This window comes from Aulonocara stuartgranti (genome assembly GCF_965226115.1).
Source record: "Aulonocara stuartgranti genome assembly, chromosome: 3".
Classification (NCBI taxonomy): domain Eukaryota; kingdom Metazoa; phylum Chordata; class Actinopteri; order Cichliformes; family Cichlidae; genus Aulonocara; species Aulonocara stuartgranti.
The window spans coordinates 5,099,570-5,114,684 of NC_138941.1; the positions used below are offsets into that span (position 1 = coordinate 5,099,570).

The 15,115-nt window shown below is 42.2% G+C and overlaps 2 protein-coding genes across 2 annotated transcripts in view; both read left to right on the plus strand.

Moving 5' to 3' along the window:
* LOC309703004 (protein NLRC3-like) overlaps positions 1–10,187 on the plus strand; it is a gene marked incomplete at its 3' end in the record, with an annotated part of 28,169 nt that extends 17,982 nt beyond the window's left edge. Inside the window, exons 4-5 of the mRNA XM_082527707.1 lie at positions 8,027–8,231; positions 8,383–10,187. Coding sequence (XP_082383833.1) covers positions 8,027–8,231; positions 8,383–10,187 — 2,010 coding nt within the window. The remainder of the gene's footprint in view (positions 1–8,026; positions 8,232–8,382) is intronic.
* A 1,672-nt stretch (positions 10,188–11,859) lies between these two features.
* LOC309703005 (uncharacterized protein) lies at positions 11,860–13,029 on the plus strand (the record flags this gene model as incomplete). Its single annotated transcript, XM_082527708.1, is given in 5 exon segments — positions 11,860–11,870; positions 12,083–12,256; positions 12,477–12,675; positions 12,679–12,684; positions 12,688–13,029. Coding segments are annotated over 5 exon segments (732 nt in total).
* Positions 13,030–15,115: the final 2,086 nt, after the last annotated feature.

Here is a 15,115-nt window from a genome sequence, read left to right on the forward strand (position 1 = left end):
CCTGCATGTGTGGGTGGTTGTGGAGGAGCGGGAAGAGGGAGGCAGCTGGAGATGGGGAGGGAAGGAAGGGAGGGGCAGGTAACCCCTCCCTGGGGCCAGCTCCCCCGCTGACCCCAGTAGGCACTCCCACCCTCCGCGACCCGCCAGGGAAGGGGGGCCCAGGCCCATCAGACCGGGGCCCAGTGCAGTAGCGCCCTCCGGCTCCACAGAGCCCTGGACAGTCCACCCAACCCCACCACAGAGAAAACTGCACCCACCCCACCATCCACACATCTTCCAGACTACATAAGACGGTAAACGCCCAGGCTGAGATCTTCCTCCACCTCTCCTGTATCTCCCCCTCCTGCAGAGAGTTCCTGAAGAGAAGAAAGCTCCTGCAAGATGTGACCATCCCCCCCACCAGTTGAAGAGCCCCCCAGGCGGCTCGACGCACCGGCGGCACCCTGCTCCAGGGCCGGGCCCCCATGCACCCACCCGCCCACAACCCCGGCAACACACCAACCAGGACCCAAGCCCCCGAGGCCCGGCCCGGGCCCCAGCCCAGAGACGGAGCGCCCCCAGAACCTCACGCCCATCCCGGACCCACCCAGGGGCAGCCAGGTTGCCAGGTCAGTAACCCACGTCCGTCAGCACAGACCCTCCCCTAGCCCCGCTGCACGCAGCCGCGAGGAAACAGTCACCTGAGAGCCAACAGAGCCCCCAACCGGACGTGACCGCTACCCCGGGTTGAGCCCCCCAAGGAAGATGCCTCCGGGGAACCCCCCGACGCCCTAAGCCTGTCCCTACCCCCTCACCAATCACAACAGTGAAGGCGGGACCAAACTATGACCCCCCACCCCCACTAGGTGATGGAGCTGATAAAAGGGGCCCAGAGCAATTGATCTGATGTGGTGGCAGAGGCTGTATCAAGACTAATGTAATCTAATAGATAATTTCTATATTGGTTAGAATTAAGATTATTTTTATTTTTCCAGTTCATGAGGACTGTTTTCTTGGCTATGCATAGGGCAGTGAAGATCATATGGGCTATATTCTTTTCTGAAGTGACATTATCTAAGCTGCCCAGTAGACACACTAAGGGGGAAGTTGGAATGTTACATTTCAGACACTTTGATAAGTCTTCACATATCTCGCGCCAAAACTTTTGCACTGGTGGACAGAACCAAAGAGCGTGGATGTAATTGTCTGGTGTATTGCCTTGACAGTGTGAGCAGTTGTTGGAAGATGTAAAGCCCATCTTGAACATCCGATGACCTGTATAGTGCACTCTATGAAGTATTTTGTATTGTATTAATTGCAGACTGGGATTTTTAATTAATTTAAAAGTTTTTAAGCAAATCTGAGACCAGAAGTTTTGGTCTAGGTTGACTGATAAATCTGCTTCCCACTTTGCAGTAGGAAGGGATATTGATTCATCTAATTTAGAAAGTGTTCTGTATATTTTAGATAATAATTTGGGGGATTTAAGAGTAAGAAAATGTGCCGCACTTAGTGGTGTTTGTAATTCAACTTGACTGAGGTTAAATTTCTTTTTTACTATGGATTTAATTTGTTGATATTCTAAAAACCTTGTCTTGTTGATCCCATATTGTTCAACTAGTCTGTCAAATGGAATAAATTCTGTTCCTTCTAATATATGTTCTAAGTATTTAATTCCTTTACAACTCCATTCTGGGAAATTAATCATATTATTGTTTTGTAATATGTCAGGGTTATTCCAGATAGGTGTACGTTTGCATGGGATTAATGAAGACTCCGTTATTTTTAGAAACTCCCACCATGCTGTTAGAGAAAAGCTGATGTTGATACTTTTAAAGCATTCATGTCTTTTGATGTTTGAGCTAATAAATGGTAGGTCTGAAATCTCTAGATCCTTGCATAGTGCCTGTTCAACATCTAGCCAGGGCTCAACTAAGAAGGTATGTTTTAACCATTCTGAGATGAACTGAAGCCTGTTGGCTAAGAAGTATTGGTGAAAATTAGGCAGATCTAATCCTCCTCTATCCTTGGTTCTTTGTAGCGTTTTTAAGCTAATACGCGGGGGTTTATCTTTCCAAAGGAATTTGGAAATATATGAATCCAGAGATCTGAACCAATCTTGTGATGGTTTGTTAGGGATCATCAAAAATAAGTAATTTATTTTTGGCAAGATCATCATTTTTATAGTGGCAACCCTTCCCATGAGTGATATGGGTAAAGATTTCCATCTAGTCAGATCGCCTTCTACTTTCTTTAGAAGTGGGATGTGGTTTAGTTTAGTTAAGTCTGAAAGCTTAGGAGAGACATTAATACCTAAATATTTAATATTTCCGGATTGCAGTGGGGCAGAGGAAGAATTATGGAAGGAGCAGTTAATGGGGAGAACTGTAGATTTTGGCCAGTTAATTGAATAATCTGAAACTCTTGAAAACCAGTTTATTAAAGTAATTACCTCAGAGAGGTTGGTTTGTGTGTTTTGCAGAAAAAGCAACACATCATCCGCATAGAGACTGATTTTATGTTCTATGTTCTTACATTTTATGCCCTTAATTGTTGTAGCCTGTCTAAATGCTGCTGCTAGAGGTTCGATAAAAATTGCAAAAAGTGAAGGGGAGAGTGGGCATCCCTGTCTGGTGCCCCTCAGGAGACAGAAGCTGGAGGATGTCTGGTCATTTGTTCTGATACGAGCCGTTGGGGAATTGTATAATATTCTTATCCAGTTTATGAAAGAGTTTCCAAAACCAAATTTGTGTAAAGTTGCGAATAAAAATTTCCAATTAACTCTGTCAAATGCTTTTTCTGCATCTAGAGATAATATTATGGTTTCGATGTTTTTATCGTATGAGTAGTCTATTAAATTAAGTAATCTACGAGTGTTTGTTGAGGAGTGCCGACCTTTTATGAAACCAGTTTGGTCAGGATGAATTAAGAGGGGGGTCATTTTCTCTAATCTCTTTGAGAGAGCTTTGCAGATTATTTTAAGGTCTACATTTAAAAGAGAAATTGGACGATAGCTTGAGGGAAATAAAGGGTCTTTGCCTGGTTTTAGCAGGAGACTAATGTTGGCAGAATTCATATTTGGTGGTAGTCTGCCCTTTTCCTCGATTTCCTGCAACATGCTGTGGAATACTGGTGCCAAAATTGTCCAGAATTCTTTGTAGAATTCTGCAGGGAAGCCGTCTGGACCTGGAGCCTTATTATTGGGCATACTTATCAGGGCTTCCTGGAGTTCACTTGGCGTCAGTGGCGAATCCAGTTCCATTGCTTGACTGTCTAGTAATTTTGGAAGAGTTACGTTGTCAAGAAACAGATCAATTTCATTTTTAGATGGGTTTATTTGTGGTGAGTATAAAGTTTCATAGAAATCCCTAAAAATGTTGTTTATTCTTCCAGGATCATATATTGTGTTCCCCGATAAATCTTTAGCAGCACATATAGTTATTTTTTCTTTATTTATTTTTAGCTGGTTAGCTAGAAATCGACCTGATTTGTTACTGTGTTCAAAATTCTGCAAGCGAAGTCTTTGTATAAGGAATTGTGTTTTTTTATTAATAGTTTCATTTAATTCTAGTTTTGTTTTGCATATTTTGTTCAATGTTTCCTGATCTTGGTGGGACGCGTAGGCTTCTTCTAGTGATTTGATGTTTTTTTCTAATTCCTGAATATTTTTGTTTTCTTCTTTCTTTTTGTATGATGAGAAAGAAATTATTTTACCTCTCATCACAGCTTTCCCTGCTTCCCATAGAACAGAAGCAGATATTCCGGGAGTGTCATTAAAGTCTAAATATGAAGTCCATTCCTTTTTAAAGTATTTAATAAAGTCTTCATCTTTAAGTAGTGATATATTAAATCTCCAGTTTTTACTTGGCGTAGTATTATTCTTGTGCATTAGTGTTAATGATACAGAAGCATGATCGCTGACAGCTATAGGATGAATCTCAGTGTCTGAAATGTCACACAGCAGTGAGCTGCTGACCAAAAAATAATCCAGACGAGAGTAAGAGTGATGAACATGCGAGAAAAAAGTATATTCCTTACTGGTGGGGTGAAGAGAGCGCCATGCATCGCAAAGACCAAAGTCGTTCATATACTGTTTGATTATATTTGTGGACTGCCAATTACGCTGAGTTCCTGTTGTGTTGAGCCTATCCATTTCTTCATTTAGTCCAAGGTTGAGGTCACCGCCAAGAATGAGTGTGCAATCAAGGTGTTCAGAGAGTGCACTAAAAAAACCGTGGAAGAATGAGGGTTCATCAACATTTGGACCATATATACTAACAATACATAGTTTTTTGTTCAATATTGATAGTTTAATAATTAGAAATCTACCCTCTGGATCTATAACTGTATCGAGTACTGTAAAATTAACATTTTTATGTATTAAAATTGCTACTCCCCGTTGTCTAGAATTATAACCGGCTGCAAACACGTTAGGAAACTCAGGTGTTTTAAGTTCATTTAAACCTGTGACAGGTTTGTGAGTTTCTTGTAATAAAACAACATCTGCCTGTAGTTTTTTAAGCTGGTTAAATATTTTTAACCTCTTTCCTCTGGTGCCAGCTCCATTTACATTCCATGTGACAAACCTCAGCATGCCCTTAATTGTGCGTGTATGTCTAATGATGTATGCTGGGTGTTTCGTTTAGACAGGTGGAGAGAATATGGAAACATCCCTTGTTTATAAATAGAAAGAGAAAAAGAAGTGTGGTGAGAGACTCCATAAGTCTGACTATGTGTGTGAATATTCACTAATATGAACAAGCGTGGCTTGCTTATGTGTCCTGCAAGTCTGTGCGTGCTGTGAGGCTGTTGTGAATGTGCTGCCGTTGAGCTGATGTGTTTGCGTGATCGTGTTGTGAAAATATGGAGAAATAGAGGGTGTTGTTTGTAGGTGAGTGGGGAAGTAGGTGACCACAGCAGTGAAAGACAAGAGAAAGAAAGAAACCACATGAACTGTGAGCGACAACAAAAAAAAAGGAAACGAAACGGAAACATTCCAATTAAAGCAATGACGGAGGGTGACGGTGTTATATCTGCTATGACATCATATTGATATTACTAGCTTAAACTCATGTTAAAGGAGAGAGTGTGAATGAATAAGAAAAGAGTGACTCTTCTGATTGTTTATGGCCGTGTGCAGAGGATGTCTGGCATTGTCCATAATGTCCATCAGTTTCTTTAATGTCCTTTTCTCTGCCACTGTCACCAGAGTGTCCAGCTTCATGCCGACCACAGAGCTAGCCCTCCTGATCAGTTTCTCCAGCCTGGATGAGTCCTTCTTTGCTGTGCTGCTCCCCCAGCACACCACAGCATAGAAAAGGACTCCTGCGACCACTGACTGGTAAAACATCCTCAGGAGCTTCCTGCAGATGTTAAAAGACCTCAGCCTCCTGAGGAAGTACAGTCGGCTTTGGGCTTTTTTATACAGGTGCTCTGTGTTGCATGACCAGTCCAGTTTATTGTCCACCCACAGCCCGAGGTACTTGTACTTGTTGACCACCTCCACCTCCTCCCCCTCTATCTGAACCGGCAGTGGACCTGCTCTAGACCTCCCGAAGTCCACAACCAGTTCCTTAATCTTTGAGGTGTTGAGTTGCAGGTGGTTTGTGTGACTCCATGCGACAAAGTTCCTCACCAGACTTCTGTACTCCTCTTCCTGATCATCCCAGATACACCCCATGATCGCTGTGTCGTCTGCAAACTTCTGAATGTGGCATAATTCAGAGTTGTAGCAGAAGTCAGAGGTGTACAGGGTGAAGAGAAGAGGGGACAGCACAGTTCCCTGTGGTGCTCCTGTGCTGCTGACCACTGTGTCAGACGTGATGTCCTTCAGCCTGACGTACTGTGGTCTGTCGGTGAGGTAGTCGGAGATCCAAGCCACCAGGCAGGGGTCCACCTCCATCCTGTTCAGTTTTTCTTGAAGCATACAGGGCCGGATGGTATTAAAGGCACTGGAAAAGTCAAGAAACAGGATCCTGACCGTGCCTTTTCCCCCATCCAGGTGTGAGTGGGTTCTGTGTAGGAGGTACAGGATGGCATCCTCCACTCCGACACCCGCCTTGTATGCAAACTGTAGTGGGTCCTGGGCATGTTGTACCTGTGGTCGGAGGAGGTTGAGGAAGAGCCGCTCTAGAGTCTTCATAAGATGTGACGTCAGTGCCACCGGTCGGAAGTCATTCAGCTCATTGGGCCGGTTCTTTTTGGGGACCGGGACGATGCAGGATGTCTTCCATAGGGCGGGCACTCTCCCCAGTCGCAGACTGAGGTTGAAGACTCGTTGTAGCGGCTCCCCAAGTTCAGCAGCACACGCCTTTAGCATCCTAGGACACACCTTGTCTGGGCCTGCTGCCTGGGCCTTATGAAAAGTACAGAGAAATTATGGGTCGCTCAACGCTTGTGCACAATATAAGAGTTGAAATAAATCTAAAGAATAACTCAAAATCCTACAATCATACTGATAAAGTCATCTACAGCTAACTATCCAAGTGGATTTGTTTAAGACAGCTCCATCTGCTGGTGGCCCTCTGCAGGTGCATGAAAGGGGCGTGTTTATAGTGAAAGTAGTAGAGGAAGTAAACCCCACGGGAAGGAGGAGGACTCTCAGCAGCTTCCAGCTCATATTCAGACATTTGACTTCTCACTGAAAGCAGCAAGTTTGAGTGTCTGTACCTTAGTTAGAAGAGATAACATGTCAGTAGTAATTAGAGTTGATTGAGCAATGCTGTCCTTGTAATGTAGTTTATGATTTTTATGGACAAGTCCAGTTTTTCTGTAGAGCCTCTCAAGTTGGTGACAGCAGCAGTGGAAGTTCACGTGTAAACCAGAGCAGCAAATCAGGTCCAAATGTGTTGTTCACAGTGAGTGGGATCATCATTGGCTGCTATGTTAACCTCCTGCAGCAGGATGTGTTTGGTCAGAGAATGGATAGATCACTAAGTCATTGTTGAGTTTAGGGAGACAGTAGACAGTTGGAGGAGGTTCAGCCAGTTGACACACAGTAGATAAAATAACTGAAGGCAGGAGCAGACACCTGTATGACTTTCCACCTCTCACATAGATTATTTCCCTGGGCAGCGCCACAGGGCTGGTAGATGTAAACAAAGCTGGAGGAGAGGATTTATTCATCTGAGAAAAGTCACAGAGTTGTGTCTTGATGCTCAATCATCCAGGTACGTAAATCCCAAAAAGCTTGATTCTGTTCATCTGGATGTTTTCAGAGGGAGAAACGTTTCATCATCATCAGGTGACTTCTTCAGTCTCAGCTGACTGCAGGTTTCAATCTCATAAACAGGACATTTGTATGACTGAAACCAGCCCACTGAAGGAACAATGGGCTGGGAGGTCAGTTCATTGATCATTGGTACGCATATTGTCAGGACCATTGATCAATGGTTGTTGATCAATGCCCATGAGTCCAATTCACAGAGAGCTGGGGAATGGCTGCAATCACAGCATGTAAGATGGTGACAAATGTACCCTTAGGCCCCTCCTCCATTCAGAGATGGTCTTTCCTTTTCACCTAAATGGCCTCCTTGACTCCGCCCTCAAACCAGCGTTCACATTTACTCAGGACCTTCTTGATGTGAAGTTCTTCTGCTTCGCTGGCTGCTGTGTCTGTGGGGATGGTGTTTGTTCTGTGTTGTAGCGTCCTGATGACGCCCAGTTTGTGCCCCAGTGGATGATGAGAGTCAAACCTTAAATACTGATCTGTATGCGTAAACAGAGTGAACCTTTAAGACCAGTTGTCTGTACGATCAACTCAGTCACCTGAAACATCTCCAAGTTTTTGGCTTTGATCATCAACCTGTTGGTAGTTCAGCTCTGAACACCAGTGAAATGTTTCTCCCACTGAAATCGCTGCATTCATATGAACAGAATTAACGTTTTGGGATCATGGAGTTGTGGACAAAGTCTCAGTTAATCAGATGAAGTCAAACTTATAATTGGTAAAGAGTTCGTGGATGATATGCCCCTTGATCGTAAAGAAGTGGATGTTGTGTGGACTAAAGTTCAGAGTGGTGGGTCATTCATAAATATTCTGTTCCAGCTGCTGGAGGACAACATCATCACTTTTGTGAAGAACGAGCTGAAGAAGATCCAGAAGGCTCTGAATCCAAATAAGCCTCAGTGCTTGGAGTTTCAGAGGGAGGATGATGAGCAGAGGAGCAGCAGCAGAGAGGCATTTGTGAAGATCACAGTGGACTTCCTGAGGAGAATGAAGCAGGAGGAGCTGGCTGACCGTCTGCAGAGACGTAAGAGGCTTTATCTAAAGATTTAAGCTGCTGGATAAATGAGAGACTTGTGACACCAGTGTGTTCAGTCATTTCTCAGTGGGTCAGAAATTGTCATCAGCATTTTGTAAAATGTGATTGTTAAAGTTGTATTTTTATTATTATTATTCAGAACTTCCAGCTGCTGTTTGTCATCGTAAACTTAAGTCTAAGCTGAAGAAGAAGTTCCAGTGTGTGTTTGAGGGCATCGCTAAAGCAGGAAACCCAACCCTCCTGAATCAGATCTACACAGAGCTCTACATCACAGAGGGAGGGACTGCAGAGGTCAATGATGAACATGAGGTCAGACAGATTGAAACAGCATCCAGGAAACCAGACAGACCAGAAACAACAATCAGACAAGAAGACATCTTTAAAGCCTCACCTGGAAGAGATGAACCAATCAGAACAGTGCTGACAAAGGGAGTGGCTGGCATTGGGAAAACAGTCTTAACACAGAAATACAGCCTGGACTGGGCTGAAGACAAAGCCAACCAGGACATCCAGTTCATATTTCCATTCACTTTCAGAGAGCTGAATGTGCTGAAAGAGGAAAAGTTCAGCTTGGTGGGACTTGTTCATCACTTCTTTACTGAAACCAAAGAAGCAGGAATCTGCAGCTTTGAAGACTTCCAGGTTGTGTTCATCTTTGATGGTCTGGATGAGTGTCGACTTCCTCTGGACTTCCACAAAACTACAATCCTAACTGACCCTAGAAAGTCCACCTCAGTGGATGTGCTGTTGATAAACCTCATCAGGGGGAAACTGCTTCCCTCTGCTCGCCTCTGGATAACCACACGACCTGCAGCAGCCAATCAGATCCCTCCTGACTGTGTTGGCATGGTGACAGAGGTCAGAGGGTTCACTGACCCACAGAAGGAGGAGTACTTCAGGAAGAGATTCAGAGATGAGGAGCAGGCCAGCAGGATCATCTCCCACATCAAGACATCACGAAGCCTCCACATCATGTGTCACATCCCAGTCTTCTGCTGGATCACTGCTACAGTTCTGGAGGATGTGCTGGAAACCAGAGAGGGAGGACAGCTGCCCAAGACCCTGACTGAGATGTACATCCACTTCCTGGTGGTTCAGGCCAAAGTGAAGAAGGTCAAGTATGATGGAGGAGCTGAGACAGATCCACACTGGAGTCCAGAGAGCAGGAAGATGATGGAGTCTCTGGGAAAACTGGCTTTTGATCAGCTGCAGAAAGGAAACCTGATCTTCTATGAATCAGACCTGACAGAGTGTGGCATCGATATCAGAGCAGCCTCAGTGTACTCAGGAGTGTTCACACAGATCTTTAAAGAGGAGAGAGGACTGTACCAGGACAAGGTGTTCTGCTTCATCCATCTGAGTGTTCAGGAGTTTCTGGCTGCTCTTCATGTCCATCGGACCTTCATCAACTCTGGACTCAATCTGCTGGAACAACAACAGAGAATCTCTACATGGTCTAAACTATTTAACAAACTAAAACTTCAATCTCTCCACCAGAGTGCTGTGAACAAGGCCTTACAGAGTCCAAATGGACACCTGGACTTGTTCCTCCGCTTCCTCCTGGGTCTTTCACTGCAGACCAATCAGACTCTCTTACGAGCCCTGATGACACAAACAGGAAGTAACTCACAGACCAATCAGGAAACAGTCCAGTACATCAAGAAGAAGCTCAGTGAGAATCTGTCTGCAGAGAAAAGCATCAATCTGATCCACTGTCTGAATGAACTAAATGATCGTTCTCTAGTGGAGGAGATCCAACAATACAGGACTTCAGGAAGTCTCTCCACAGGCAAACTGTCTCCTGCTCAGTGCTCAGCTCTGACCTTCATCTTACTGTCATCAGAAGAAGATCTGGATGAGTTTGACTTCAAGAAATACTCTGCTTCAGAGGAGGCTCTTCTGAGAATGCTGCCAGTGGTCAAAGCCTCCAACAAAGCTCTGTGAGTAAACATGTTGTCATCGCTTCATTGTTAAAATCATGGGAAATAAATCAGAAATGCTGAGTTCAAAGAGCATTGTAACATTTTTTTAAAATAGTGAATTAAATGATCATCAGTCACTCGGTAAATATATGGTAGTTTTAATGTTTCACTCCAGCATTTCTAAAACACACTTTGTTCTGTAACTCTTATCAAAGGACAATCCAGACCCAGCCTATAAGAACATGAGCTCTGATGCTTCAGCCCCTCTGACAGGTTTATTATCCTCAGCTTGTTCATTTGTCTCCAACTCCAGGAGTTTGGTTGTTTTATTCTAATGCACAAACTTCACCTGCCAGACTTCACCTACATCTTTTTCTGATGTTCATAATTTAAGTTCAAGTTTGTATCTCACTTTCAGTGCACACTCTCCCTTTTTAAATATAAATCTCTGCTGTGCTGTCATGTTTTCATCCCGTATGGAGGGAGAAACTCGGTCTTCATTACTGAAATTGCCTCTAAGGTCGTGTTTCTTGTCAGTAACCATATGTAACTGTAAGGCTTCCATAACCAGTGTTATCACAGAATTACAGTGGGTTCACTCTGGGTCCTCTACAGTTTCTTCCCACTGTCCACAGACATGCAGTTAGGTTACCTGGTGATCTAAACTTCATGCAGGTGTGAGTGAGAGTGGTTGTCTGTCCCTCTGTGGGCTTAGTGGAAGAGACTGGATGGATCTCTGCTTTGTCTTTGATATATGCTGACAGCAAACATTCTCCATGAAGTCTGCATTTCAGCTCATCTCCTTTATACACACCTTTAACAGGAAGAGTTTTATACAGCTAGTGTTTAAAATCAAGTGTTATTCACAATACACAGGTAATGAGCATGATTATTGAATTACTAAAATTTTCTAAAATAATTGTTCTCAATGGGGTTCAGATCAGGTGAACAAGGAGGCCATGTCATTAGTTTTTCTTCTTTTATACCCTTTCTTGCCAGCCACGCTGTGGAGTACTTGGACGCGTGTGATGGAGCATTGTCCTGCATGAAAATCATGTTTTTCTTGAAGGATGCAGACTTCTTCCTGTACCACTGCTTGAAGAAGGTGTCTTCCAGAAACTGGCAGTAGGACTGGGAGTTGAGCTTGACTCCATCCTCAACCCGAAAAGGCCCCACAAGCTCATCTTTGATGATACCAGCCCAAACCAGTACTCCACCTCCACCTTGCTGGCGTCTGAGTGGGACTGGAGCTCTCTGCCCTTTACCAATCCAGCCACGGGCCCATCCATCTGGCCCATCAAGACTCACTCTCATTTCATCAGTCCATAAAACCATAGAAAAACCAGTCTTGAGATATTTCTTGGCCCAGTCTTGACGTTTCAGCTTGTGTGTCTTGTTCAGTGGTGGTCGTCTTTCAGCCTTTCTTACCTTGGCCATGTCTCTGAGTATTGCACACCTTGTGCTCTTGGGCACTCCAGTGATGTTGCAGCTCCAAAATATGGCCATTTCCTTTATACGCACCTTTAACAGGAAGAGTTTTATACAGCTAGTGTTTAAAATCCAGTGTTATTCACAATACACAGGTAATGAGCATGATTATTGAATTACTAAAATTTTCTAAAATAATTGTTTTAGTTAATATTGTATGACAGTGTACACAGAATTATTAGCTCAGTAGGCAGAGTGGTCGCCCCATGATCATAAGGTCAGGGGTCGAATCCACCGAATAGCTACCTTGTGGTACCCCTGAGCAAGGTACCATCAAGGTACCAATCATGTGCACTGGACTGGTAGCACTCATAGTCTCATAGGTTTAAATAAATTTTTTAAAAAAAGGGTTCAACATATAAACAAATTTAATTTGATCACATATATTGTTTGTTTTTTTTTGTTTTTGTTTTTCCCTTTCTCTCTCAGACTGAGCAGCTGTAACGTCTCAGAGGAAGGCTGTGAAAATTTGTTGTCAGTGGTCAGCTCCCAGTCCTGTAGTCTGAGAGAGCTGGACCTGAGTACCGACAGCCTGAAGGCTTCAGCAGTAAAGCTTCTGTCTGCTGCAGTGGAGAGTCCACATGCCAAACTGAATGTTCTGAGGTCAGATCAATTTGTATTCTGTTTAGTTCTGTTTGTTTATGTGTTTGATGTTTGATGTTTGTTTTTGTTTATATCTTTATCCAGTTATCCTTGTCTCATAGCATTTTTATTCATTTCCAAGTTAAGGTAAACTTATACTAACCTGCTCAGCACAAGACAATAAGCTATTGCACCCTGATTACACTTTAACAACAATCTTTATTCATGTTTTTATCTTCAGACTTAACATCTGTGAACTCTCAGAGGAAAACTGTGAAGCTCTGTCCTCAGTTCTCAGCTCACAGTCCTCTAGTCTGACAGAGCTGGACCTGAGTATCAGAAAGCTGCAGGATTCAGGAGTGAAGCTTCTGTCTGCTGGACTACAACGTTTAAACTGTAAACTGAATACTCTGAGGTCAGATCAGGGAACAGTTTGTTTTTAGAATTCTTAATTAAAGTTCATCCATATGATGTTGTATCTTAGTATGTTTATGTTTCCTTTAAAAAATAGAAAGTCAACATTTAATGTTTTGAAATGTATTAACAAACTCTACATGAGTACTTGTTTTATAGATTGTCTTTTATTTTTCAGACTGAGTGGCTGTAACCTGTCAGAGAGAAGCTGTGAAGCTCTGTCCTCAGTCCTCAGCTCCCAGTCCTCCAGTCTGAGAGAGCTGGACCTGAGTAACTCTGACCTGCAGGATTCAGGAGTGAAGCTTCTGTCCGCTGGACTAAAGAGTTCACAGTGTGCAGTGGAAACTCTCAGGTCAGGATTCAAACTTTTCCACAGATGATCATTTGAAATGTGAATTATATTATTGTATAAACAGGTAACTTTTACAGCTGTCAAGTGAACTTTTATTCACATTTGAGTGGATAATTGGACTCTGAATTACTAAAAGTTGTTATAGTCATGTCTCTGTTTATTTAAAAAAATACTTCACGTACTGCCTAATTTAAAGATTTAGGCTCCTTTGGGCCCATAATATATATATTTGATTTCTTTGTGAATGAAATTAGGAGGATATTGGCGACTGCTGATTGGCTCGCTGTTTGTTTTTTATTCACAGTACTTAATTTTAAAGGCTGATTTCTCAAAATGAGATGTTTATCTTTTCTTCTACTACACGTGGAGCCACCAAATCTTCTTGCTTGATTTATTCATTACAGTTTGATTTAAAGAATATTAGACTCGTAACATAATAAATATATTTATTTCACTTCTTCTTGAGAGAAAGAAAGGGATGACTGGGTGAGCTCCAGTGGTTCATCCCAGCAGAGAGAGCGGCACACTGGGCTGCAAATGATCACAGTAGTAATGGCCATAGTTTGATAAAACAGGCAGTCTTACCCTGTAGATAATACAGGGTTCTGGTGCCGATGTGGGGGAGGGGAGTCGCCCGGTACTAACTACATACTACTAACTACCTCATCCAGATGTCTTCCCTACTAAACCTGATAAGAAGTAACTGCAGTAGCTTTATAGGTCAAATCAGTTTCACCTGTTAAAGTTAGCTCCACTATTAATTAGGGGTGGGGGAAAAAATCGATACTGTGTAGTATCGTGATATTTTGTTTGCTAATAATGTATCGATACAGGGACAGCAGAAATCGATATTTTGTTACAAACAATTTTTTCTCTGAAGTCAACATGCTCTGGAGTCAGAGCATGTTGACTTCAGAGCATGTTGATCCTTTTTCTGAGCAACAATCCTGACATTCCTTCACTGTCCAAATGTGTTTAACTTTTTTTTTGGCAGCAATAAACATGACAGTTTACTTATTTTAATTTAAGACATGTTTAATTTTAATTAAGTTTGAAACTTTTTTATTTAATGTAAAATTATATATTTTTTTAAATTTACTTTCAAATTCTTCAGTTGCTGAATGGGCTGCATAGTTTTCATAAATTGCATAGTTCAGAATAGCTATAATTGTACCAGATGGTTGCATTCAGTTAAGTTGGACTAGACTGTAATACAAACCGTTCAGTTTGTCAACAATAAAACTGACTGAAATGAGAGAAAGACTGAGTGTGAGACTTTGATATTAGATAAAATGAATATTGATAAAGTTTACCTTTATGTGCAGAATTTAAATATCGCAAAATATTTTTAAAAAATCGCAATAATATCGTATCGTGCGTTAAGTATTGTGATAATATCGTATCGCGAGTTGTATGGTGATTCCCACCTCTACTATTAATGGTGTCACTTGTTATTTCTGGGATGAGTTTAGTAGCCTGAACAGCTGCTTAAAGGAAAGTAATTAAATAATAAAAATAACCTAAGTCCGGGGGAACCTGCAAGAGCTGTTTGCACAAAGAATAATGCTCAGACTTTGAGGTTTTATCGTTTTACACAAGGTTTAAAAATGAATGTCCACAATTGAATTGCAGAAATTGTTATTGAGCTAATACTGATGTAGTTGTTATCTTTGGTAAGGAGAGGTTGGAGGAAGGATGAGCACAGTCAGGCCTAAAGATGCTCTTAATAATAATAATGGATTGCATTTATATAGCGCTTTTCGAGACCCTCAAAGACCCTTTACAATCCCACTACAGGGAGTGCAGAATTATTAGGCAAGTTGTATTTTTGAGGAATAATTTTATTATTGAACAACAACCATGTTCTCAATGAACCCAAAAAACTCATTAATATCAAAGCTGAATGTTTTTGGAAGTAGTTTTTAGTTTGTTTTTAGTTTTAGCTATTTTAGGGGGATATCTGTGTGTGCAGGTGACTATTACTGTGCAGAATTATTAGGCAACTTAACAAAAAACAAATATATACCCATTTCATTTATTTATTTTTACCAGTGACACCAATATAACATCTCCACATTCACAAATATACATTTCTGACATTCAAAAACAAAACA